General features: G+C 33.5%; 1 protein-coding gene across 1 annotated transcript in view; it reads right to left on the bottom strand.

Moving 5' to 3' along the window:
• LOC117124564 (E3 ubiquitin-protein ligase CHFR-like) overlaps window positions 1–24,217 on the bottom strand; it is a 29,676-nt gene extending 5,459 nt beyond the window's left edge. The window contains exons 1-16 of the mRNA XM_033270835.1: window positions 23,924–24,217; window positions 20,689–20,782; window positions 20,436–20,484; window positions 19,893–19,956; window positions 19,390–19,464; window positions 19,048–19,118; window positions 17,946–18,226; window positions 16,227–16,302; window positions 15,591–15,669; window positions 14,516–14,580; window positions 13,345–13,433; window positions 12,395–12,430; window positions 11,012–11,355; window positions 8,890–8,973; window positions 8,409–8,479; window positions 721–925 (exon numbers count right to left, since the gene is read on the bottom strand). Of these exons, the coding sequence (XP_033126726.1) occupies window positions 721–925; window positions 8,409–8,479; window positions 8,890–8,973; window positions 11,012–11,355; window positions 12,395–12,430; window positions 13,345–13,433; window positions 14,516–14,580; window positions 15,591–15,669; window positions 16,227–16,302; window positions 17,946–18,226; window positions 19,048–19,118; window positions 19,390–19,464; window positions 19,893–19,956; window positions 20,436–20,484; window positions 20,689–20,782; window positions 23,924–24,032 (1,792 nt within the window). The 5' untranslated portion in view covers window positions 24,033–24,217. The remainder of the gene's footprint in view (window positions 1–720; window positions 926–8,408; window positions 8,480–8,889; window positions 8,974–11,011; window positions 11,356–12,394; window positions 12,431–13,344; window positions 13,434–14,515; window positions 14,581–15,590; window positions 15,670–16,226; window positions 16,303–17,945; window positions 18,227–19,047; window positions 19,119–19,389; window positions 19,465–19,892; window positions 19,957–20,435; window positions 20,485–20,688; window positions 20,783–23,923) is intronic.
• Between the last annotated feature and the right edge of the window lie 249 nt (window positions 24,218–24,466).

Below are 24,466 nucleotides of genomic sequence, written 5' to 3'. Positions count from 1 at the left end.
CCATTAACTCTATGGAGCTCAACTGCCCCCTACAGACTAACAAACATTAATTGAAAAACAATCTTGTTTACACAGGTGAACCTCTTCATGTTGACTGTAATCAGTCACCTGAAAAAGTTTTCAAGTTAATAAAGGTTTATAAATCTTGCTAATTTTCATTTTATCTTTGGTAATATTTTAACATAAATTAATTTAAATTTAAATTTGTGTTATATTATTATATTTTTGATAGTTTGATTAAGTACAGTATTGGAGAGCCAATCCGATGTTTTACACTTTTGGTAATTCCCAGCGTAGGCCTACAATTCCAAAGGTAGGCCTACTGTTTATTTTTCAACTAGAGCTTTACATGGACATTGAATAACTCCAAGCTATAACCCAAACTATAGTATGGGGATCTCTGAACAGGGATTTATAATCATGTAATCAGGCCAGAACCAATTGAGTGTCATCCATCTCTAGACGCAGATGTTTCTTATACTGATAGAACTAGAAAAAGACTAGTTGGCAAGGAATAGAAAAAAGGGGAATCAAAGAGAACAAAACAAGCAAGTTCTAATTTGCTGGTCCTACAAAAATGAGTTAGTCTGTGAAGTACATTCCAACTTGCCCATAGGAATGTAAAAGAAATATTACATCAAAGTATACAGATAAAGATAGAAATAAATTGTCATTTCAAAAAGGAATGAGATTGATTTTAGCAGTTCCCCAAATACTTACTGGGCAACATTCTCTGCGGTATATCCTTTCGATACAAATATGCCAATTCTTTAAAAACTTTTAAGCCACAAACATAGCAAAATACACTGGAACTTGTAGTTTGATGGTGCATTTGAGAAGGTGGCCTGTACCGATTTGAGTCCATTCTACGTAAACACTGTTGAAATAGCTCCATGTAGCTTATATTTTGGTCTTGGATATAATTCTAAAAAAATACAAAAAAGTTTGTAAATATGATTTTTGAAAAGAACACTGAATTTCTAATCAAATCTATACTTATTTTAATTAAATACCTATTTTAATCAAAGTAAAATACAATAAATTACAATAATAATTATAATTAGATTAATCACACATTTAAATAATAATTATATTATTAACAATAATAATAATAAACAATAATGATAATTTGATAACAATATTGATACTACTGACTACAGCACTCATGAAAATATAACATGAATAATACTAATAACAATCAATAAATATATTCATAAAGGTAAAGGTAGAAGAATAGCCCATAACTCGCAGCGTCATTGTGCTGAATAACAACAATCGAATAAAAATACAATTTAATCTAGTCAATATTTGTATAGCATCAATTAAAATCTAGCTTCCTATGCAGCAGTCGTTAAGAGAGAGGTCATTATGTACAAAATGCAACCACCTCCTTCAACGTCTCTATTAGACTGAGGGAGGACATGCATGGTTGGGTTTTTCACATCAGCAAAAACAAGTGAAAAAATTATAGAATACAAATAAAAAAAAACAAAAAAAAAAAAACCATTGTTTACTAAACAGAACAATAATAATAGTAATGTTCTGTTTAGTTTTTGGGATTTTTTGGGGATTTTGCATAGGACAATATCTTTAATAACGATGAATAAAACACCTACAGTTGTATAAAAAAAAAAGGAAAAATATCTACATTAACTTAAAAAATATATACATATATATATTGACATTTATTTGTGTTACTGATTTTTTTTTTTTTCATTGTTATAAGTATTTTTGTTATTGAAAATGGTTGTAATACCACAAAAGGGAGAAACATTAGTGAATGTCCTTCATGGTATTGAACGTGCTAATCAACAAACACACCTTTTCCTTACCAATGCACATTTCCTACTCCAAGGTAAAAAGAATAATAATAATAGTAATGAAATACTGTAAAATAATTTAAATGAGAATAGAACAATAAAACCACAAATTTACTTGATTTTTTTTATAGTGCTATAGCAGAGACAATACAAAGCAAAATACAGGTTTTGATTTTTTTTTAAATATAATGGGAAAGAAATTGATACTATTCCAAATTCTGTCTTAATAATAATAATAATATGCATAATAATAATTTACATTAGCTAGATTTTTTTTAAATGACTAAATTAAATGGTTAGTACATCAAATAATTGCAATAAAGGAAATGCAGACAATTTGTGTCGCTTCAGGGCGGGTGGGCTGATTTCAGAGCTGATTTTTGTGACTGTTTTGGGGAATTTGCATAGGACAATATCTTTAATAACGATGAATAAAACACCTACAGTTGTATAAAAAAAAAGGGAAAATATCTACATTAACTTAAAAAAAATATACATATATATATATATATTGACATTTATTTGTGTTACTGATTTTTTTTTTTTTATTGTTATAAGTATTTTTGTTAATGAAAATGGTTGTAATACCACAAAATAGAGAAAAATTAGTGAATGTCCTTCATGGTATTGAACGTGCTAATCAACAAACACACCTTTTCCTTACCACTGCACATTTCCTACTCCAAGGTAAAAAGTACATACTGTACTTCAAGCAGTTCATGATGTTTATCAAGTTTAATTGTTCTTCTATACTTTTTATAATTCATTATTTAATATGCTTAAAATTTTAATAATTTAGAGTCCTTTTTTTGTATGTTGATGTATTTTATGTTTTAATATTGTATATTAATAACAACAATTAGGCTCATATGATAATATTAATCAGGGTCGTATCAAGAATAGCAGTTGGGGGTATTTATGTATTGTGTATAGAGAGAAATCAAATAAATTCAATCAGTTAATAGGTGCAGAGGTGTGCAAATATACACATCTAGATGTGTATAAGAGACAGGTGGTATAACGTTCACAGGAAGCGGAGTTGGAATCATCGGCTGACGGACGTATGGCCGTCATGCAACGCAATGAGTGCCTGGCTACCAATATCTCTATCCACAGCTACAGGATTTTAAAGTTAGTTGAGGTCCGACAGAATTATCATATCAACTCTAGCCTCACCATAGTTGGTAAACAACTTGTTTGGCACCTATGAATGTCCAGAAATAGATGCTGGCAAACTACAGCCGCTTTCCATTCCCCTCAAGGGGCAGCCACAGTATATAATGTTAGCATGGATGAGAGTCTATGTTGGAAATAATGGCACCTCTGGATGCCATGAAATAGCAGCTGGTAAAGCTGTAGAAAATAATATTGTTAAAAATTTAATTTTTTACCATTGCCATAAGTAGATAAATTGAGTTGATTATTCCTCCAGAAGAGAAAGAAACATGAATACATATATAATGCATAAACCAAAAATGACTATAACATACTGTAATTGTATTTACACGATGTGGAGGGTATTTAGCTATGAAATATACACAATATGCAATAAATAAAACACAGGATACTTTTTGCCACACAAATGGACCTGCAGCCTACAAGTTATGAACATAGGCCTACTACTCGTACAATTTTAATTAAATTTTCTTGCAAAGTTCAGCCTGGAACATTAATAAGTTATTGATCACGCTCTAAAAGTTATATACTATCACTAGAATTGTAAAAAAAAAAAAAGTTAAGTGCTGTGTTTGCTTCTGGCAGGTCTTATACCGATTACACATTAATTTTAGTCAACCTTCGGTATATTCATGCAGACAGACCATGCACGTATACTTCCATGGAGAGATCTACCCTGGTAATAAATAAATAACAGAGTACTAGCATTAGGGTGATCCAGTTAGTGAGTGGAGAGGGGCACAATGCCGCTGAATCATTTTTGAAATTAACTTGCCCATTTTTTAATTAACATAAAAATTATCATTTTTTTAAAAATTATAATTATCCAGTTTAAAAATCAGGGTACACATTTTAGAAATTTAATAATTTCTTTGCTCAAGTTAAAAATATGTATGCTACTGCAAAAATGAACAAGTTAATTTCAAAATTATTTTTATATTTTTTTTCATTTTCAAGAGACAATACATCTTTAAACCTTGTTTACCTTGATGCCCAAAAAAAAAAGTGAATTAATGATGATCATAATTATGATGAGGGGATGATGATAACAATGACGGTTATGATAATGACTACGATGACAATAATGATGACGATGATGATGTCGATGGCGATGACGTCGACGATGATGATGAACGGTAATGATGTTGATGTAGGTGTTGGCATGTTTGAGAGTGATGGAGAAACTAATGCAGACTAAAGTGAAGTGAGTTTAATCTGGAATCAAACCGAAAAAATTCCCCCGGTCAGGGTGCAGCGGGTCCAGGATAAAAGCCCCTGGAAAAATCAGCAGTTTTGATTTGGTAGAGTCTAATTTAGCTATGCTATTTTAAGTCTTATAATAGGCCTAGTAGGCCTAATAATTCCAGAAAGCAAGCGATCCTCCGACTGAACTCCAGGGACTAGAAAGCAGTGGCGGTGCCAGCAGGGGACAGGGGGATTAAGTCCCCCCACCGGACAGGTCAAGCCCCCCTCCCCCGCTGGACAGAGCTCGTCGGGCAGTCAGACCATAAAACATATAAAAATAGGCCCACACCAAGCCAATACATGTCTGTCACAGTCTAAGAGTGCCATTTCCAGCCATCCAGAGGTTCCTATTCTTAAAGAAAATCTCATTTGGAAGGGGACCCCCTTCTCAGCCCCTTCTCCAGCTCGAGCCTACGACAGCAACATACTTAGCTCACCCCTCTCCCCCGGAAAATATATCCTAGAGCCGCCACTGCTAGAAAGCCCTGAACAAAAAGTTGGTTGTTGTTCTCTTTATATATCAATAAAAATGTTTGGATTTAATCTATTTATCTTTGCTTTTCATCGCACTGTAATGGCTAATTCTCTTGAGTAACACACCCCTTTACAAACCTGGCCATCCTCAACCATCTCTCGTCCGACGCCACGACGAGGTTGTGAGACTAAACTAATCTTTAAATCCAATCAAGCTGCGGTTGAAATTCCCTAATATTGTGGTCTAAAAGTATAAATTGTGGATGCCCAAAAATCTCATCTGGCAATCCCCCTGCCCCCTCAAGCGGTAAAGTTGGTGCATAAATTCATACCTGTAAATTTTGAAAAAGTGCTGCAAAGCAACTACCCCTATTCCAACCCCATACAGGAACAGATACAAGATTGAAAGTTAGTGGAAGTGGGCTAGATACTGTACCCTCTATCTCAAGTTATAGACTGCTGGTTAAAATATAAAGATTTAACATTTTCTTTTAATCTTTATTAAAAAAAACCAAAAAAAACCCAATTTTTTATATAGTACATTCGACGTTTTAATATTAGATGTAATAAATTTTAATTCAAACAGGATCTGAACTTTAGTTTACTAGCAATTGTAAGTATTCATAAACTGTAAACACTGTAAATATAAGGTAATCATTTCTAGAGTTCATTGACACCAGATCCAAAAAAAACAGTCTATTTCATTAACACTAGTAAGCAAAATTTACTTATTTACAGGAAATTGCACAATCAAAAGCCTGTGGCTGAAAACCAGTTGACTACAAATGCCTACAGCAGCTTTAAACTGTGTCAGTGGTACCGTGGAAATTGTTTCATGGTCACAAATTGAAAAGTTTAAGTACTTTCCTTTACAGGATACAGAATACATTGTTTGTACTAGTTTTATCTAGACCATGCATTAATCCGCCACATCATTAATTAGAATTAAGGAATATAGGATATAACGTAATACTATAGATAGTATTGTAAATTATTATTTCTTATCCATGACAGGCAATGAGAGGCATATTTCAATTATAAATAATTACTTTGCTATTCTAATGGTAGGAAATATAATAATATACCCATGATATAAGATATATACTAAAGCAAATACATTTAAGTAAATGAAAGTGAATTTTGTTTTAATATTGTATAATATTTCTGATGCGACTAAATATATTCAGTCCTTGGATATTTTCTATGAGTGTAATAAAACCAAAACTGAATTAAATGAAATTTAGTGACAACTATATTAATATCTGATTTACAATTGCACTATCAGACAGTGTTTATAAACAAGATAAAAAAAGAAATATTTATCCTTTCCTATTATCAAATTTAAAACAATTTCTGTTTTGGTTATTTTTTCCTACAGACTCTTAAGGCCATGTCCAGGCTATCAAATTTTATTTGACAAAAACATGTGATATGCCTAAATATGGTCATGATGACATCACATCATGACCATATGAGGCATGTTGTGGCGAAATGGTTAAGCTGTCACACAGTCCAGTATTGCGTAAATGAGCTATCAAATATGGGAGCTCAAAAAATTGCCTAAAAATCCAAATTTGTTTTTCACTATAGATCAACAGTTGAATGTCTTATTAATCATGTCCCAAAGTGTTAGTTCTAGAAGTGGTTAACAAATTGTTTATTTAACGTTATTTTTCATAGTCCATTCTATTAAACAATGTATGCACAATTAACTTTGAAAGGCAATTACTCAAAATCATGTTTATCTTAACCCTAAGTGTACTGTACTTTCACTTTCCAATAACCTAGACTTGAAATGTCCAATTTGAATGAATGACCCCTCATTTTAAAGATCACATACTCAGGTATCTGAAAATACCAATAACTTGAATTTCAATTTTTGCTACAACTTAGCCATTTTGCCACAACATGCCTCATATATAGGCACATGATGACTATATATGGGCACATCATGACCATATATAGGCATATCATGACTATATATGGGCACATCATGACCATATATAGGCACATCATGACTATATATGGGCACATCATGACCATATATAGGCACATCATGACTATATATGGGCATGCAGCAGTTTATTGACAAATAAACATAAATAGTCTGGATAGGACTTTAAATTTAGCTGTTAATGTATAAGGCTCCAAGGTCTGTTACTCAGCAAAAAAAAAAACTGACTGATTTGTTAAAGAAGAAAAGCCAAATGATTATTATTGCAACCACGGCCTCATTAATATTGCGAGCACGGCCTAATTCATATTGAAATCACGGCCTAATTAATATTGGTTTTACTCATGGAGCTTAACTCATGATAAAAGATTAACTTAATCTCAATTATTCATTTTCAGCAAAACAGTGATCCTCGTATATGTATTGTTATTAATATGGTAATGAATTTTAGGCTGTTCATCATTTTCTATTCGATAATAAAATTTAACAAGACGAAATTGAAACAACAACAATAATAATAACAATGACACAACACTATTATTAATATTGTTATTGTTATTATTTCAGCTACTGTGTTTGTTTTGACTTTTGGTTCCTAGTACAAAAATGCCTCTATTTTTGTTCTGATTTTGGCATTTTCTGATACAACAAAAAATACCATTGTTTTAGATCTGATTTTTTTTCTTCTATTAACCAGTTTCCCTACGTTTTTGAATGCAGAGTTTTTCTACCTTCTACTTTGGTCAGTTTCCAGGCTTAGGTCTCTCTTATATTTTTAATATTGATAAACTGCTAAACAAAGTCTGTTAACACAATGTATTTCAAATTGTCACAGCTTGAGATTTCTTAAGTGTTTCAAATTTACCATGAAATGTATTTAAACAAACTTTGCCTTTAACCTACAAAATGTGATGATTGTGCCAGACTACTGACTGAAAAATCACAAGCCTTCACAGGGTTGGGTTTTAGAGCTTAATGTTTGGAACTATGCACTTTACCTCAGTAGCAACGTATCATGGTAGTGTCAATATTGTTTTAAATATAAGTTTAGATTTACTTCATAAACATCTGTTTTCATTATTTCAATGAGCAAAAGTGCTATGTTCCGTTTTTCAACCAGACATAAACTGTATCTAGCTTTCATTACCAGTGTATAATAGTAATTGTTATTGTCGTGATGGAATAATAGACAATAACTGGATTTGCGTCAGGAGAAACATGTATAGGTGTATTTTTTTTTTTTTGCCCTGCGTCAGAATTTTTTTTCACAGTTGTTTTCAAATGTACTGAATATTCGGTACATTTCCACGTCAAGTAGGGCAAAAAAAAAAAAAAAAAAAACCTATACATGTTTCTCCTGACGCAAATCCAGTTATTGTCTATTATTCCATCACGACAATAACAATTACTATCAACACTGCAGTACCCGCTGCTTACTTGGACTTGAATTCAACCCTGGCCATCAGGCGCAAGCTCGGTGGTCTAGAGGTATGATGCCAGGCTAGTGATCTGGAGATCGTGGGTTCGAGTCCCAACCGAGAACAACTTGCGATTTTTTTCGCAGTTGTTTTCAAATGTACTGAGTATTCGGTACATTTCCACGTCAGGTAGGGCAAAAAAAAAATACACCTATAGTGTATAATAACAGTAATAATGGTGATAACAATACCAATTGTTAGAAATTACAATATCAACTGTTAGAGAATCTAGAATATGCAAAATATATGAAAAAAACTTACCATAAGTATTTCAGATTCATATGGGTTATTGTTTACCAGGTTTCTTGTACAATCTTGACTGAATTTCAGATCTAAGGACAAATATGAAATATAAATCAGGTTTAGAGGCATAAAACTCTCTCTAGTAAATTCAACTGAGACACCAACAATTATGTCTACTTCTCACAGTTCTGTGAATAAATAACTTGTTGGGTTTTTTTTTGTAACTTTTTGTTAATTTTAGCCCTTAGCCAGAAGCATCAATTCACCCAACCTTGATTATTTGAGGAAATAAAAGTCATTGGATCATCACCATCATCATACCACAACCATCAACACAAACATCATCACCTTTAATACCACCAACAGCACCACCATCATCATCAACAAAAGCATCATCACTAGCCAAACCAACAACACATCATGTCTAACACCATCAGCATCAATACCACCATCACCACTACTATTATCAAAACCATCACAATCACTTGTGTTTATTTACCTTTGAGTTGGTTGAGGCAGCCTAGGCATTGAGGCTTGAAACAGCCCCAGTACATGTGACAAAAAAAACGGTTACAGTAGCTACCTGAAATAAATACAAGTTAAACTACCATTTACACTTCAACATCAAGAACATTTGATTGTTTTATTTTTTACTGAAGTTTTTTATTCTTAATTATGGAAATTATAAAATGAAAATAAGATGTAGGATAACTTTGTCTTTGCTACATCATACTGCAGCTGTTCAGTATTTTATTTGCAGTTTACACTTGCCCACTCTCACCCATAATGTACGAGTCTCACAAAACAACATCCAATTTTTACGTTTCACGCCTACGTTGTATTATCTCACACATCATAAACATTTTATAAAATATAAATGTATAGTCCGATTATGCCCTAAAATTTCATAAATTGAATTGAACTCATCATTAAAATGTGAATACAAGTCTTTTAAGTTTCCTTTAACGAAACTATACCAACCGAAGACTGCAAACAGTACCAGTTCCACCACTACAATTTTTTTTAATCAGAGGGCACTCTATTTTGTGATTCTTACACAGAGGGCACTATATACAAATTTTATTTGTCTCACACATTCGACAACAAAAAGATTGGCAGGAGTAGCAGTTTGGTTTTACAGAGACCATGGCTAAATGACAGATCATAGGTTTTCATCCTGCATGATCAGCCTATTGGACACTTCTGCGAAAATTTCAGTGATATTCAGTATTAGCACATGCTTAGGGAAGAGTTAAGAGTGTCCAATTGTTTCTATTTGACTTTGCGGTTAAGGCAGGGGTGCCGCAACCTACAGCCATAATATCGGCACTGGTTCGAGCGGCAAGCTCGCCTATGGTTCTAGAGGTGGAACAAGTCTTCTCGGATAAGGACTATAAACCATAGCCCAAGTGTACACAATTAATACATAGACAAGCAAGGGGCTATCCCAGTGTACTGGTCCATACAGCCCATTAGGTCCAATGCAGGAATACCTACGTAAAAGTAAAAAGGGAAATCAGCCTGGTTATTCTTCATGAGCATAATTTGCTCAGCTCTAAAATTACTAGACTTAAAAGGGAACTACTGTAGAAAGCTGATATATGGGAATTTCTCGTATGTCATTAGTAATAGAATCAATTTAAAATCAATTTTTTATGAAGTTATAGGCCATTACGATTTACCTCTTTAGCAGCATGACGTCAGAGTAAACTCCTCTTGTAACCAAAAATCTTGAAGCGCCGCACGCTAAATTGGCAAAACTTTATAAAAGAATTGCCAAAAAAACTATTTTAAAGTTGATTCTGTTAATCGTGACATCAAAAATCTCCTCTAGAAAAAAAATCATCTTTCTAGTTCCCTTTTAAGTAATTTGACCAAGAGGCATGTTAGTAGGCTGTTTGCATTGACAAGGCAAATGGTAAAGTTGACAGAAAAACTCCAATCTGAATAAGTCTTAACATTGTCATCACCACAAGTATAATAATCCCTATCATATTATAAGATACATCAGTGGTGGTACCAGTGGGTAGTCCGTCGCCTGAGGCCACAACAAGGTTGTTAGACCAAAAATATTACTTTGCCTATTCAAATAACAGTATTATGTATATGTATAACAGTACATTACATTGATATGCACTGAAATTTCTAAAATTTAGTAGCAAAACAAGGGGGAACGTGCCCCTGGTTCCCCCTACTAGATCCCCGCGTGTTTGTATTGCCAATTCCCAATATTATGGTCTAAAAGCACAATTTTGGGTTATATAGTAGTAAACCCATAAAACCCTACTAGGGATTGTTATTCCAGGAACCCAGTGGCGTATCTAAAAATCTCGAAATGAGGTGCTCATGGGGGTTTTTAACTACTTTCAAGTGATTTTTTTTTTTGGGGAGGGGGATAATTTTTTGGAAGGTTGTGCGCCCCCGTGCACCCCCTAGATACGCCACTGCAGGAACCTGATTGAGAATCTAGTAGGCCCCTTGGTTCGAACCCCAGGTCGGCCAAGTCAGACACCCTGTCAGCATTTTTGGGGTCGTAATTCACTCACATTGTTTATCCGACCAAAAAAACTCCTCACACAAAGCTTATAAATTTTATACCCTCCCTAATATCAGATACTCACATTGTTGGGGTGGCACATTCCGGGGGGTGGTCCATCTATCATTTCTGCGATCTGGCATGTGATCCATACAACACATACAAACTAAATGATTAGCATTTGCACCGCATGAATATTGAGGAGCAACTGGCATCGGTACCACTTGTCCAGAAGGTGCAACTCTGCTTGTCGTTTGAGTTGATGCCTGTGCACTTGCTGACGTTTCAGCTGTAGCTGTTGTTGTAGCTATAGCTGCTGTTGATACAGCGGGTGTGGTTGATGTAGTTGATGAAGCAGTGGTATTTGGTGGACGTCTTTGATGTGGAGGAGGAACATAATTTGGACACTGTTTGCAGACTGGTCCTGGCCTGTATAGAAAGTTTTAATGTATAAACACCTTGTATTTTTTGCCTGGACAAACGTAGCACTGACAAAAATAAACCCCGTTCATATATTAATTTGTTAATGTATATAGAAAAAAAAGTCTTGAGGGTTTGAAGGTCGATATGCTTTTGGTAAAGCATGCGGTATATGATGCAATTGATGGTATTTGGTCCTGGGAAAAACAGAACAAAATATTGGATTGGATTTCCAGAACCAAACACCATAAACTGAGATATGCAGCATACTGTAGTATGTAGTCATTATCAACTTGCTCAGCCTCTGCTTGGCTACATGAAATCAAAAGTCTTTTTCTCAGAACTTACTCAGTGGGAGTGCCACTCAGGTGAAAATTGTTCTGGGATAGACTGCATAAAAACCTAGTCCAATCTTATAATCCTGGAAAATTTTTAGTACTATACAAAACAGACAAACATGAAAGAAAGTTGTTCGTTGGATGCCATTACTGAACAATAGAGCATCCATTAAACATCAAAGATCTGGCCTAAAAAAACTGTTTGTTTCCCTCCAGCGCCCGCCCCTCGATTATGGAAAAATAGGGAAGGCATTTTTTAAAAAAGATTTTTTTCTCAATTTTTTGTTCACAAATTTTGAACATGAAAGTTGTCTAAATTTGGTGTCTGATGGTATCGCCATTCTAGGCCTAAATTCATTGCAATTTATCAATTATGGGTTATTTTTATTCAGTCTGATGAATACCCTTTGAAAAGTATAATATAGTGAGACAGGTTTAATTGCAAGCATTGCGATTTAATATGTTGATTTTGGTGACAGTAGAGAAAAAAACTAAAGAAAAAAAAAATCTTTTTGCGCCTGCCCCTCCAATACAATTTTCAGCATTAAAGGGCTAATATTTGTTTAGGCATAAGATTACAGCATTTTAGAGACAAATAATACACCACAGGCTTTGATCACCCAAAATAATTCACGATGACTTCAAGTCGTCCTCACATTGACTCTAAATATACTAAACCCACACCATTACATATCTTGAGTAAAATTTACCTTCCAAATATTGAACCAAATCCAATGTTCAAATATCTGTATAAAAAAAACAAAAACATGTATTAATTTTTATTAAGCTAAGATGTGCTAGTAACAAAGTGGGACATGATTAACTATTATAACAGAAGATTGTGCTCATGGTCGATTAAGAAATAATTACATAATTATTGCTTTAAATTATCTACTTTTTTACATTATTATAGTATCAACTATCATTGGTTTAATGAAGTGATTAAATTCAAGACATTCTAATTTGTAAAATCATCATACTGGTTGATAAATATATTTATATAGTGTCTTCTCTTGTGAACCACTTAATGAACTCATTCCTACAATATTCTACTCCCCCAAGGGTCCCATTGTTTCAGTTTACTGCCAATCACTACACATGTCTGGAAGATTGTGCTCATGGTCGATTAAGAAATAATTACATAATTATTGCTTTAAATTATCTACTTTTTTACATTATTATAGTATCAACTATCATTGATTTAATGGAGTGATTAAACCCAAGACTTCTAATTTGTAAAATCATCATACTGGTTGATAAATATATTTATATAGTGTCTTCTCTTGTGAACCACTTAATGAACTCATTCCTACAATATTCTACTCCCCCAAGGGTCCCATTGTTTCAGTTTACTGCCAATCACTACACATGTCTGGACCACAGGGGAAGCCCCCTGTTCCTCCCTCAAAGTATGTCCTGGGTTCATGACAAGGTACTGTATATCTAAAGGAGCATCTTTACGGTTAATGCATTAAAAAATTAGATGTTTAACAACTGATTATGTAATATTCACAGTGGTGAGGTGTCATGAAAAATGTATAACGTACCTATAAAGGCTATCTTCGCAACGATAAATGACTGGCTAGTGATACATGAGGCTCACAATGTAGTTTTATACAGAAAGAGGTAATCATTAGTACTAAGATTATGTAATACTCACGGTTGTGAGGTGTCAGAGTCGTCGCTGTCACTGATGTACACATAACTATTGCCTGTATCATCATCTGAATTATTGCATCGTGGGTAAAGCTAAAATCAAAACAAATTATAAAATCTTAAAAACTTTTTTAAACAATATATAAAATACATTATCATGGTAAGTATTTGGAGGGCCCCTATAGCAGTCATACAATTCTAGGAATCACAATAACAATGATAATATTTATAATGATGATAAAATTATACTAATCTAATGAGAATATTAATAATAAAAATAATAATAATAGTAATAATGAGTGTTGCCTAGATTAAGTCCACTTCAAGCCCTGTACCTCATTGCTCTAGAGCCTAAAACCTGTGATGTTTCACCTAATTTAGGTGAATTTGTAATATATTTTTCATGTTGGTGTCATTTGTCGCTGTTTTGACTGACAGGTTTCCAACTCCTACTCATCAATTTTCAGAGAAAAATCACACCGTGGGGAGGCTATGCTTATAATGTGCAATGTAAAAGAAGCATTTTTAGTTGACTTTGTTTTTTGTGAAGGCTGCACTTGGTATTACAGTTGCTGTTAACTAACTTTTGTGGTAACTAGCCTTATTACCTGAAAAGTGAAATATTAATTATGCAAATGAACAATTAGCATATTCACACACATACTAAAGACCATAGGCTCTATCTTCTTATTACCTTTTTGCATTCTGCCAAGTTTTAAACAAATCAAACTTGCCAAAGTTTAGTTATTAAGGTAACTAGCCTAAATTACATGATTAGTGAAATAATAATTATGCAAATGAGCAATTAGCATATTCACACACGTACCAAGAACCATAGGCCCACCTTCTTATTACCATCTTGCATTCCTCCACGTTTGAAACCAATCAGACTTACCAAACTTTAGTTATCATGGTAAATAGCCTAAATTACCTAATGAATGAAATATTATTTATGCAAATGAGCAATTAGCATATCCACACACGTACCAAAACAATAAGCTCTATCTTCTGATTACCATCTGTATTCTGCCGAGTTTGAAACCAGTTGGACTTGCCAACCTTTAGAACATAGGCAAAAACAATAGCCTCCCCGGAACTTCGCTCCTTTGGGCAGGCTTATAATTTGCCACTAAACAGATATTACAAAAAATAAATAATAATATTTCTATTCTCACCATATCATTTGTTAATTGGTTTTTTGCATCCAATTCTTTGATTTCTTCCTCAGATCTTTGTTTATCTGTCAATGAATACTTTATAAGATGAACAATTCATGTCAACTGATTAATTTATACGTAATAACTCAAAATTAGTGTTGTTTTGAAACCATCATTTAATGTTCTGTAAAAGCAGAAAAAGATTTACAATTGGATTATATTTGTAATTTCAAGTTTTAAAATGAAATTAAACAGCAATATCCATGGCAAAGTTCACTTAAAAACATTCCAAAAAGGAGATGCGATGCTGTGGCTAGGATGTTTGCCTTCAGACTCAGACTCAAACTCAGACTCAGACATGTTTATTTGATCCAAAATTAAAAAAAGCAAATACAGAAAATATAACAGTATCACAATACTGAAAATATTAAAAAGAAATAAATGGATCTGAAACCCTTATTATGGCTGCAACAGCCGCTAGCATAAGAGCCACCCATGAAAACTTCAAAAATTTAATAATATAATAATAATAATAATATTAATAACAATAACAATAATAATAAAGATAATAATAGAATCATTACTATTATCATTCATTAATGAATAATAGTGTTAAAAATGATAATAAAATAATAATGAATAATAGTGCTTCTAATACCAAGTTCTTGTTCCTGTGTTCAAATCCTTAAAAATGTATTATAGGTGATTTTAAATTGTGTTTCTTGGAGGGTTTATTGTTTGTGGTCTGGTGTTTGCAACATGTGTACAGCTAAAACATGCCTCAAAGCTTAACACAATTGTTTATTGAGAAAAAGAGGCTTGGGCTGGTCTGGGTAATGGTAATAATATGTTCCTGTTTGCCAAGACTTAATAAATGTTATTCTACCTTATCGTCTTCATATTAAAGAATAGAAAACTTTAAGCTTATCCAAGTCCTAGCTCAGAAAATTTGATAAAATCTTGGAGAAATTCTAATTCTTGGAGAAAATGCCTGGGACATGAACCATAAATCCTGGGGACTCCACAGGATATTGTTTAATACTCTGTTATTAAAAAACTATGTATAATGGTCACTAAACTATTAAAAACTTACGTGGATGTTTTTTCAAATATACTTCAACTAGATTTTTTACAATGTGGTTGTAACTGATTCGGTTCACCTTAACGCGACACTAGAAAAAAAGATAAAAATAAATACTTTAGCTGATTATGGACACATATAATTTAAGTTAATGACTGGATTGGGGAATTTCTAGCAGCACTCTATTGGCTGTCTGCATCCTTAACAGTCAGATTGTAATTGATTAACTTGAGTTACAAAATTAACTCTTAAATTTTTGATGTCAATAATTTATAAACCAATTAATATAACATTACTCTTTTAATCAATATATATTAATGCTTGCAGTACACCGCATAGATAGTTCTGAAAAGAACTGTTGTTGGTTGAGAATGTTTTTTTAAACTAAGTACTCTTAGTTGGGAAAGCCACTTGAAAGTGCAATTCTTTGAATTGATCCCACTTATGGCTACCCTCAGGTGCTGATTGTACTGTTGTTTTATGTATATTTTTGTGTTTTTTCACCTGGAAATTGAATAAAATAAAATAAAAATAAAAATGTCTCTTTCTTTTCTATCTACATGGTGTACTGCAAGCATTAATATATACTGTGTTATTACTTCGCCATGCAAACCTTCAAACAATATTGTAATCAACAAATTTACTTACAGATGGACAATCTTTAGAATGGATCATCCACGATGAGTAACATGCTGCACAAAATGTATGCATACAAGGCTGGAGGCTGGAGGGTAAAGAAACGACACTAAAATTAATTTGCACAAAACTATGTATCACCAAAATTAATATGCCTCTAAATTAATATGCATCAAAATGAATATGCATCTAAAGAAATGGTAAATCCTATTATGGATACCAACACATGAATTTAGAAAAAGCAAGTTATTGAGTTTGTATGTATAGGGTACCACAGTCGTGTTGTCACGACGCCAGGTGGCGCTCTCTGTTGTCAACAGACGTTGGTTACTGTTCATTACGCCTGAATGACTTCATAGGCTTTCTGGAATAGGCATTTTAAAATCTAATATTTTATCATCAAAATGTACTAAAAACACAAAAGCTCGTATTATATTAGTTATCGAAAACACATTTAATCATCAATTAAAATTTACAAAGAAAAAGTAAAATACAAAATCTTAATTATTACGTTAGAAATTGGGATCAATGGTTTGTCAGTGGAGAAAATGGAGTCCAGTTGAATTCTTTTTGCAACGATAGCAACGGAGTAGTATCAAGTGGTATCGTGATGTAACACTGTAGTACTCTATGTGTGTATTAGGTATGTATATTAAGTACGATGAAAACCAATTTTGGGCAAAGAACATAGAAAACAAGATAAATAAGATTAATCTTTATTTCAGTGTGAAGAACATTTCATATTTGTATATACATGTGTATACATCAATGTCAACTGAAATCTTGGTCAAATTGGCTAAAATATTTGGCAGAGAGCATTGCTATCACTAAAATGGCCTGGCAGTCAAAGTGTTAATTCATAACAATCAAGACAGATCTTTTCTTCATATTTTAGTTCATTTCTTAATGAATTAAGTAGCATATTATTCTCGAATTGGGGACTTAATTGGAACTATAGGATATAAATGTGAAGTGATAGTTTGCATTTTTGGTTCTCTCGGTAACATGCATAGGCATTTCTGCCCAGGTTAAGTGCCCTGGGGTTTAATAAGGAAATGCGCAGAGCATATGTCAATAATGTATTGTAAGTGCCATGATTGGTTCATGGTTTAAATGGCAAAGTAGATAATCAATAATAAATATCGTACCTAAAAGCTTTAAATACCAAAATAAATATATAGTCCTTTATGTTAGAATTTGCTTAAGTGGGCCAAACTGCCTTGGTAGATCCGATTTGGAAAGAAACAAATAAATGTTATCAATAATTTAACATACACAAATACTTTATAAATTATTTAATTATCTGTGTTGGCCTCTTTCTATTGTAGGGTGTGAATTTTCTATGGATATTATAATTTATCTGTGTTAAATGCATGACTATGTATGTGGAATTTGTAAACTGTGTTAGAAAAGTTAGTCACATAATTGATTTGATTGGTGCCATACAGTAAGTATGCAAAAATTATTTGTGTAGTTTGGAAAATGTGCAAGAAAATCTTGGGTAGTGACCTGTAATAGCAAATTATATCACTATTGTTGAAAAAGAACTTTGAGTATAATTATTCAACATGTTTATGTGAACTACACTAATAATACTTTCCAGGTAGAGAAGCAGGGGGCATGGTGCATATGTTTGTCAATGTTTCAATAACAAGGGAAACACCCTTTTTTTTACTAAATTTATAATAAACATCAAAAGTACCACCATTCATCTAAGTTTCAGCAACTCACCTTACTGCATTATGTAATATTTCATAACATATACTACAAAGTAATGTTTCTTCCATATCATCCCTTTGATTAACCACTGAGGGACCAGCCTCATTATCCTTGTCACTAGCAGGCTCACCAGAGGGTCCTTGACCAGATGATCCTTCACCAGGTGTAATCCTTGCTAATACAATATCTTTTGACTGTCCAGTTTCTTGTGCAGTCTTTTGATCTTCCGGTATTGCTTCTCCTAATCGCATTTTCTTTACTGGCGGTGGGCAACCTATGGCAGCATTAGGCACCTTAAAGTAAAAATATAATAAATCATTATCAAGCAAAATGGTAATAAGGCCAAAAACACACATTTCCTTTTAGTTTTAAGGCTACATAACACTTAACATTGTTAAAAAATGCATATTGGATATATCAAGAAACCAATGGTTAGAAAACATTAAACAAAAATCCTTATTGCCTGATTATGCCAAACTTAAACCCACACTAGATCTAGAATGGTATCTTTCTTGATATATCTGATTTTAAAGGTGTTGGCCTCAAGTTCAAGCTGAGGTCTAATACACTTTCACTGGACAGAAAAACAAGTAAATGGTCAGGTGAAAGTTCAGGGCATTGTACAATATGTAACAGTTGGGATATTGAGGACACTAAACACTTTCTTTTTAATTGTAGTGCTTTAGAGGATGTAAGAAACAAAGAACTTAACACTCTGAAATCTGATTTAGAATTATGTGAAGTTCCCAATATCTGGCAAATATATCAACCCTCAGACTTAGATAAGAAACTTCCCTTTGTTCTTGGAGGTGGAAATACATTCCTAAGTGCAGATGCTCTAAGAGCTTTTGATATATACTGTAAAAATTATTCCAAGATTGCATGGTGCAAGTGTTCAGAGATTAAGTCTGTTCAAACTTAATGTCAAATCAAATGTATTGTTGCATTGAAATGTTTATTATGTTTATTTTTTTTTTATCTTTGTTGTAGTTTAATGGAATTTTTCGACTTTAATATTTGTTATATAGTATATATATATATATATATATATATATATATATATATATATACACACACAATATATATCTTCAGAATAGAAGATAACAATACATACCTGCTCCTCCTCAAGTACTCTAACTGGACTAGCGACTGTGCTCGAATCGATGTCATATTCTAATGTACAATCTGGTAAAAATAATATAAATTTCAAAGCAAGTGAATGAAAAAATCATGAATGAATAGTTTGAGTATTTGCATGGTTAAGAAAAAAATAATTTAAAAATGTTTGGAGTACAACCTCTGCCAAGCTGATAACTTTTTGAAGATAATGATTAATTTTCTAATTTCTGGCCATGCAAAAGAATCCTGTTCAGAGAATTCATTCAATTTTTAATTGTCTATTAAAATTACTACACTATTTAAGTCCATCACCATAAATTAGTGAGACCTCACTTGCCTGTTTTTTGCAAACCACTGTCATTAGATTCTTCCTTCTGCAGCTCCACCATGTCTTGATAGAGATATGCTACATCTGAAATTAATAAAATGTATAAACAAACATACAAGTGACAGTCATGTGAAGACAATTAATCATACTGAAACACAACATAATATTAATGTGTTATTTATACAGAGAGTTGTCTTTTTTATCAAGTAGATTAGTCAATTTTGGAGGGCTTTTTCAGTCAGCCTTTTGGCTGTAAGGGCTATTCTCATAAAATGTTTAATAAAAACTCAATGCCTTCAACCACCAGTCACATGGTTGAGCAATTTTTCCAGTGTACTTGTGTAATTACTAGTACATATTAAATTACTGTAAATATAACAGCCTAGGGTATGTGTCGACATACAATTTATAGAGAGAAAGTATATCTAGAGCGTATTTTAGTCCAGAGTATCAATACAAAACAAGACTACTGCATAAGAAGTCACTTACTTTTTAAGAGATAGTATACTTACTACTATCAGGGCTATCCTTCTTATGAACAATTTGAATCTCATCTCCATGTGTCAATCTGTGTTTCTATGTTAGGAAGAAAACATCCACTAAAAATTTTAACATTTGTTGTTTCTATGTTTAAAAAAAAAACATTCACTAAACATTTGAACATTCGTTGTTTCTATGTTCGGAAAAAACATTCACTAAAAATGTTAACATTTGTTATTCAATGGAAGGAATTCACGTCAACTCGGCCCCAAGTGACTTGGGGCCGAGTTGACTGGGGCCGAGTTGACTTGGGGCCGAGTTGACCTGCTTCCAATGGAAGAACTCTGAAGATAGTTGTACACACTTTATTCATTCATCCAATACTGTTTACTCAACTTCTTAATGACTCAATTAACTAAAGATAATTACTAGTATAATATTAAATGTCTGTAGTTATATGAGTGACTTATACTATGCTCACAAATATAGAGTTGTATTAAACATACTATATTATATATTTGTTTGTACATTTCATTTATTAATTTCAAAATTAAACAGAAATTGGATCTGTTTACCTGTCCCTTTGTAATCCTTGTCACATGATTTAACATAGTACCATTTGTGCTGTAATGAGAAAGGAAACAAAAATAACAACTTTAGTTGTATGGTCACAACTCTCACATTTGGCCGGCCTATCGTTTTGTTCTCAAATGACACAAAACCATACAACATTTTGGTCAGCCACTGACACCAACCAATTGGCCCTGGCCACTAGCTTAAAAATTTGAATATGAAACTACTGTATAACTATATCTTCTTCTGATTTACCTGCTATCTTGTAACCAAACCACATTATCAGAATCTTTAAAAATACAACAATGACGTCCTGAGATGAGGTTATTTTCTATACGTAGATCACAATCTGAAAGAAAGCACAACAGGAAATTAACCTAGATTTTATAATTAAAAAGAGAACAAATCACAATTTTCTTTAGTTAGGCCTAGGACTTGGGCTACACATGAGCTCAACCAAGTCCCAAAATAGGTCCAAAATGTACTGTTCAAATACAAGATAAAAGATTCTTTTATTGTCACTAGCACACAAAATACAAGTAAAATTCTTCTTCCCGATGAAAAAATTAGTATAGAGTTAGGCCTAGACAAAAAATAAACGAAAGACACATAGAATAAAACAGAATATACAAAAAGATACAATTATTTACAAGAGTTACCCATCGCACCTGATCCCCAATTTCTTCTAGGCTAGGCCTAACTAACTAAGGCCTAAATACTATGGAACGCTGTTACTGCCTTTGGTGGCTTTTTTCCGTTCGGCGCATTTGCTATTCGGCCCTTTTAACATTACGTTCGGTGCTTTTACATTCCGTTCGGTGCTTTTTACATTACGTTCGGTGCTTTTAACATTACGTTCGGTGCTTTTACATTACGTTCGGTGCTTTTACATTACGTTCGGTGCTTTTTACATTACGTTCGGTGCTTTTAACATATGTTCGGTGCTTTTTACATTACGTTCGGTGCTTTTACATTAAGTTCGGTGCTTTTTACATTACGTTCGGTGCTTTTTACATTACGTTCGGTGCTTTTATTAACATTACATTCGGTGCTTTGAAACATTACGTTCGGTACTTTTTACATTACATTCGGTGCTTTGAAACATTATGTTCGGTGCTTTTATCATTATGTTCAGTGCTTTTACCATTACGTTCGGTGCTTTTGCCACACTTATGGATCTTTTATCATTTGGTGCTTTTTAGTTTTACCTTTCGGCCCTTTCATCATTACGTACGGTTCTTTTATCATTCTGTGCTTTCATGAGCTTTGACTTTGGGTCAAGTGGAAAAAAATCAACGGCTGTGGGAACGAGTCTAGTGGAACTTGCGCGCTCCTTCTCTCTTTCTTCTCTTTCATTTTTTTTTCTTTTCTTCTTTCAACTTCTTAGTTTCATATGCCTCTCTAAATGCTGTCTCTTATACACATCTAGATGTGTATAAGAGACAGATTGCATTGTATGCTGAGCATCTGCCCTCCTGATACTCCTGTCTCTTATACACATCTAGATGTGTATAAGAGACAGGTATGTTTACAACTCATAGCTGTTTTTTATTGCTGTCTTTCTATATTTTTTATTTATCGAAGCAAACGTGGAATCTTCTTCTAGTATGTTTACAACTCATAGCTGTTTTTTATTGCTGTCTTTCTATATTTTTTATTTATCGAAGCAAACGTGGAATCTTCTTTTTTTAATATATATATACATATACATACACATATACATATATATATATATACATATATATATATATTATATTTATATATATGTATATATATAAATAATAATAATAATAAATAATAATAATGCTGTAAAGGCAAATATACAACATGGTGGGCCCTAAATAACAATTAAAATGGTATCAGAATGCCCGCAAGACGGAAACAAATTGGCCGTCGATCGGGAGTTCTAAATGTGGAATTGTGGATTTTCTCCTCAAGAGATGGGTGTTCTCCCTGTACCCTCCCACTGCACTGGCTCCACCCCTGCTTCACGAATTGCCTTTTTCCAACTTGGGACACCTGCAAATGTGTATCTTTGTTGTAATATAAATGCTAAGTTTTTATTATTTATTTGAGGTATATTTATTTAAAAATTCAACATCAAAAATATACATAGCAGCAACAAAGGCTGAATTGCGTATGAATTAAGAAGTAAGAAGAATTAAGAAGTAAGTATAAAATATATATTATATAATATTAAAAAGGTAGACAAAATAAAAAGACAAAAAAATAAATACCAATATCAAAATACAAGATAACCACGGAAGGAGCATTTGTAAAACGACCGGACAGTAAAGGGAGGGGAAAATAAATCAATCAACCGGAGAGGGAAAATTTTGAGTTTAACTTTTATTTATTATGTAAGCCAAAAATGGGATCTGACTTGTTTGGAATCATTTGGTTACCAGTAATTAATTAATTTTCTTTTACTTAAATAAGCCTGCTTCTTCATATCCGGAATAAAGAAGAGTTCCCCCCTAGTTATTTTTTTTTTCAATACTAGGTCTATAGTGATAATCTTATATTTCTATTTGCCCTAATATACCACCAAAATCATGTGGAAAAAACTTTCCCTTTCCCTTTCAAACTTAGGGACAAGAAAATGTAGATCCAGGTTTTCTAATACTGTTTTGATTGATCGAGACATTTTTGTTTTCATTAGTTATTATTATTTTATCACTAAGATAATCACATGTCGAATATGCTTTGTTACGCTCGATTTTCCACTAGGCTCATTCCCACAGCCGTTGATTTTTTTCCACTTGACACGATGTTAAAGGTCATGAAAGCACCGAATGATAAAAGAACCGTACGTAATGATGAAAGGGCCGAAAGGTAAAAGCACCAAATGATAAAAGAGTCGAAGTGCGGCAAAAGCACCGAACGTAATGTTAAAAGCACCGAACGTAATATTCAAAGCACCGAACGTAATGTTAAAAGCACTGAACGTAATGTTAAAAGCACCGAACGTAATGGTCAAAGCACCGAACGTAATGTAAAAGCACCGAACGTAATGTAAAAGCACCGAACGTAATGTAAAAGCACCGAACGTAATGTTAAAAGCACCGAACGTAATGTAAAAAGCACCGAACGTAATGTAAAAGCACCGAACGTAATGTTAAAAGGGCCGAATAGCAAATGTGCCGAACGGAAAAGAGCCACCAAAGGCAGTAACAGCGTTCCATAAAATACTAATTTTAAACACATTTTCCAATAAATTCGTGGTAATTCGTTATCATCAAGCATGGCATATCCATAGGCCTAGACTTGCGCTAATGCCTGACAAATGTATGATCACGCATGTGTTTCTGCAAAATGCGTGTTTCTTTTAAAATAACTTTGAAATTCTATTCCTAGGCTAGGCTAGGCCAGTTCTCCAGGCCTAGGGCCTAGCCTCTAGGCCACAGTCTAGCCTATAGCCTAAATACTCTAGTTACTACTAGTAGTAGTAGGGCCTAGGACCTAGTCTAGACTCATCAATATTACTTGCCTTTGGAGCGACCGATGGTGAAAGATGCGTTACGAATATATAAAATAGGAGCATTCATATCAGTTGAGCAAACCAACTGAGACCAATATGAATTCGCATCGTCATCCATTTTTTTACATATAAACCCTACTATTTTTCGAGTGTTATTTAAAATTTGTTCTTGATACGACTTTGTTACCGAGCTGACTCAGCTGAGGTTTGGAGGCTAAACGTGCGTGACCCTGACCTGACCATGACATACGAGTGTTCATTCATGCAGAAAACTCGAATTGAGCTCGAGCGAGACCAGACTGGACACGTTCGAAAGCAGGGGAAGCGCTAGCGGGCTCCCGGGGAGGTGGAGGACCCCCATTGGGGACCCCTGCACCCCATTTGGATCCCCGGGCCTCTACCCCTATTTCCAGCAAGGTCGTCGGGGAAAAATCAAATCTCGGTCGCCGAAAGTAGGCCTAGGCTACATCATCAAGCATGTCTGTATACCACTATTAGCCTTCCCCATTGCTACCATGGAGGTATAAAAATATTTTGTACCTCCATGGTGCG

This window comes from Anneissia japonica, unplaced genomic scaffold (genome assembly GCF_011630105.1).
Source record: "Anneissia japonica isolate Jap-2015-1 unplaced genomic scaffold, ASM1163010v1 scaffold287833_len2544123_cov190, whole genome shotgun sequence".
NCBI classification, from domain to species: Eukaryota; Metazoa; Echinodermata; class Crinoidea; order Comatulida; family Comatulidae; genus Anneissia; species Anneissia japonica.
Note: the sequence above shows the minus strand (reverse complement) of the source record. Positions and strands in the feature narration are given on the sequence as shown.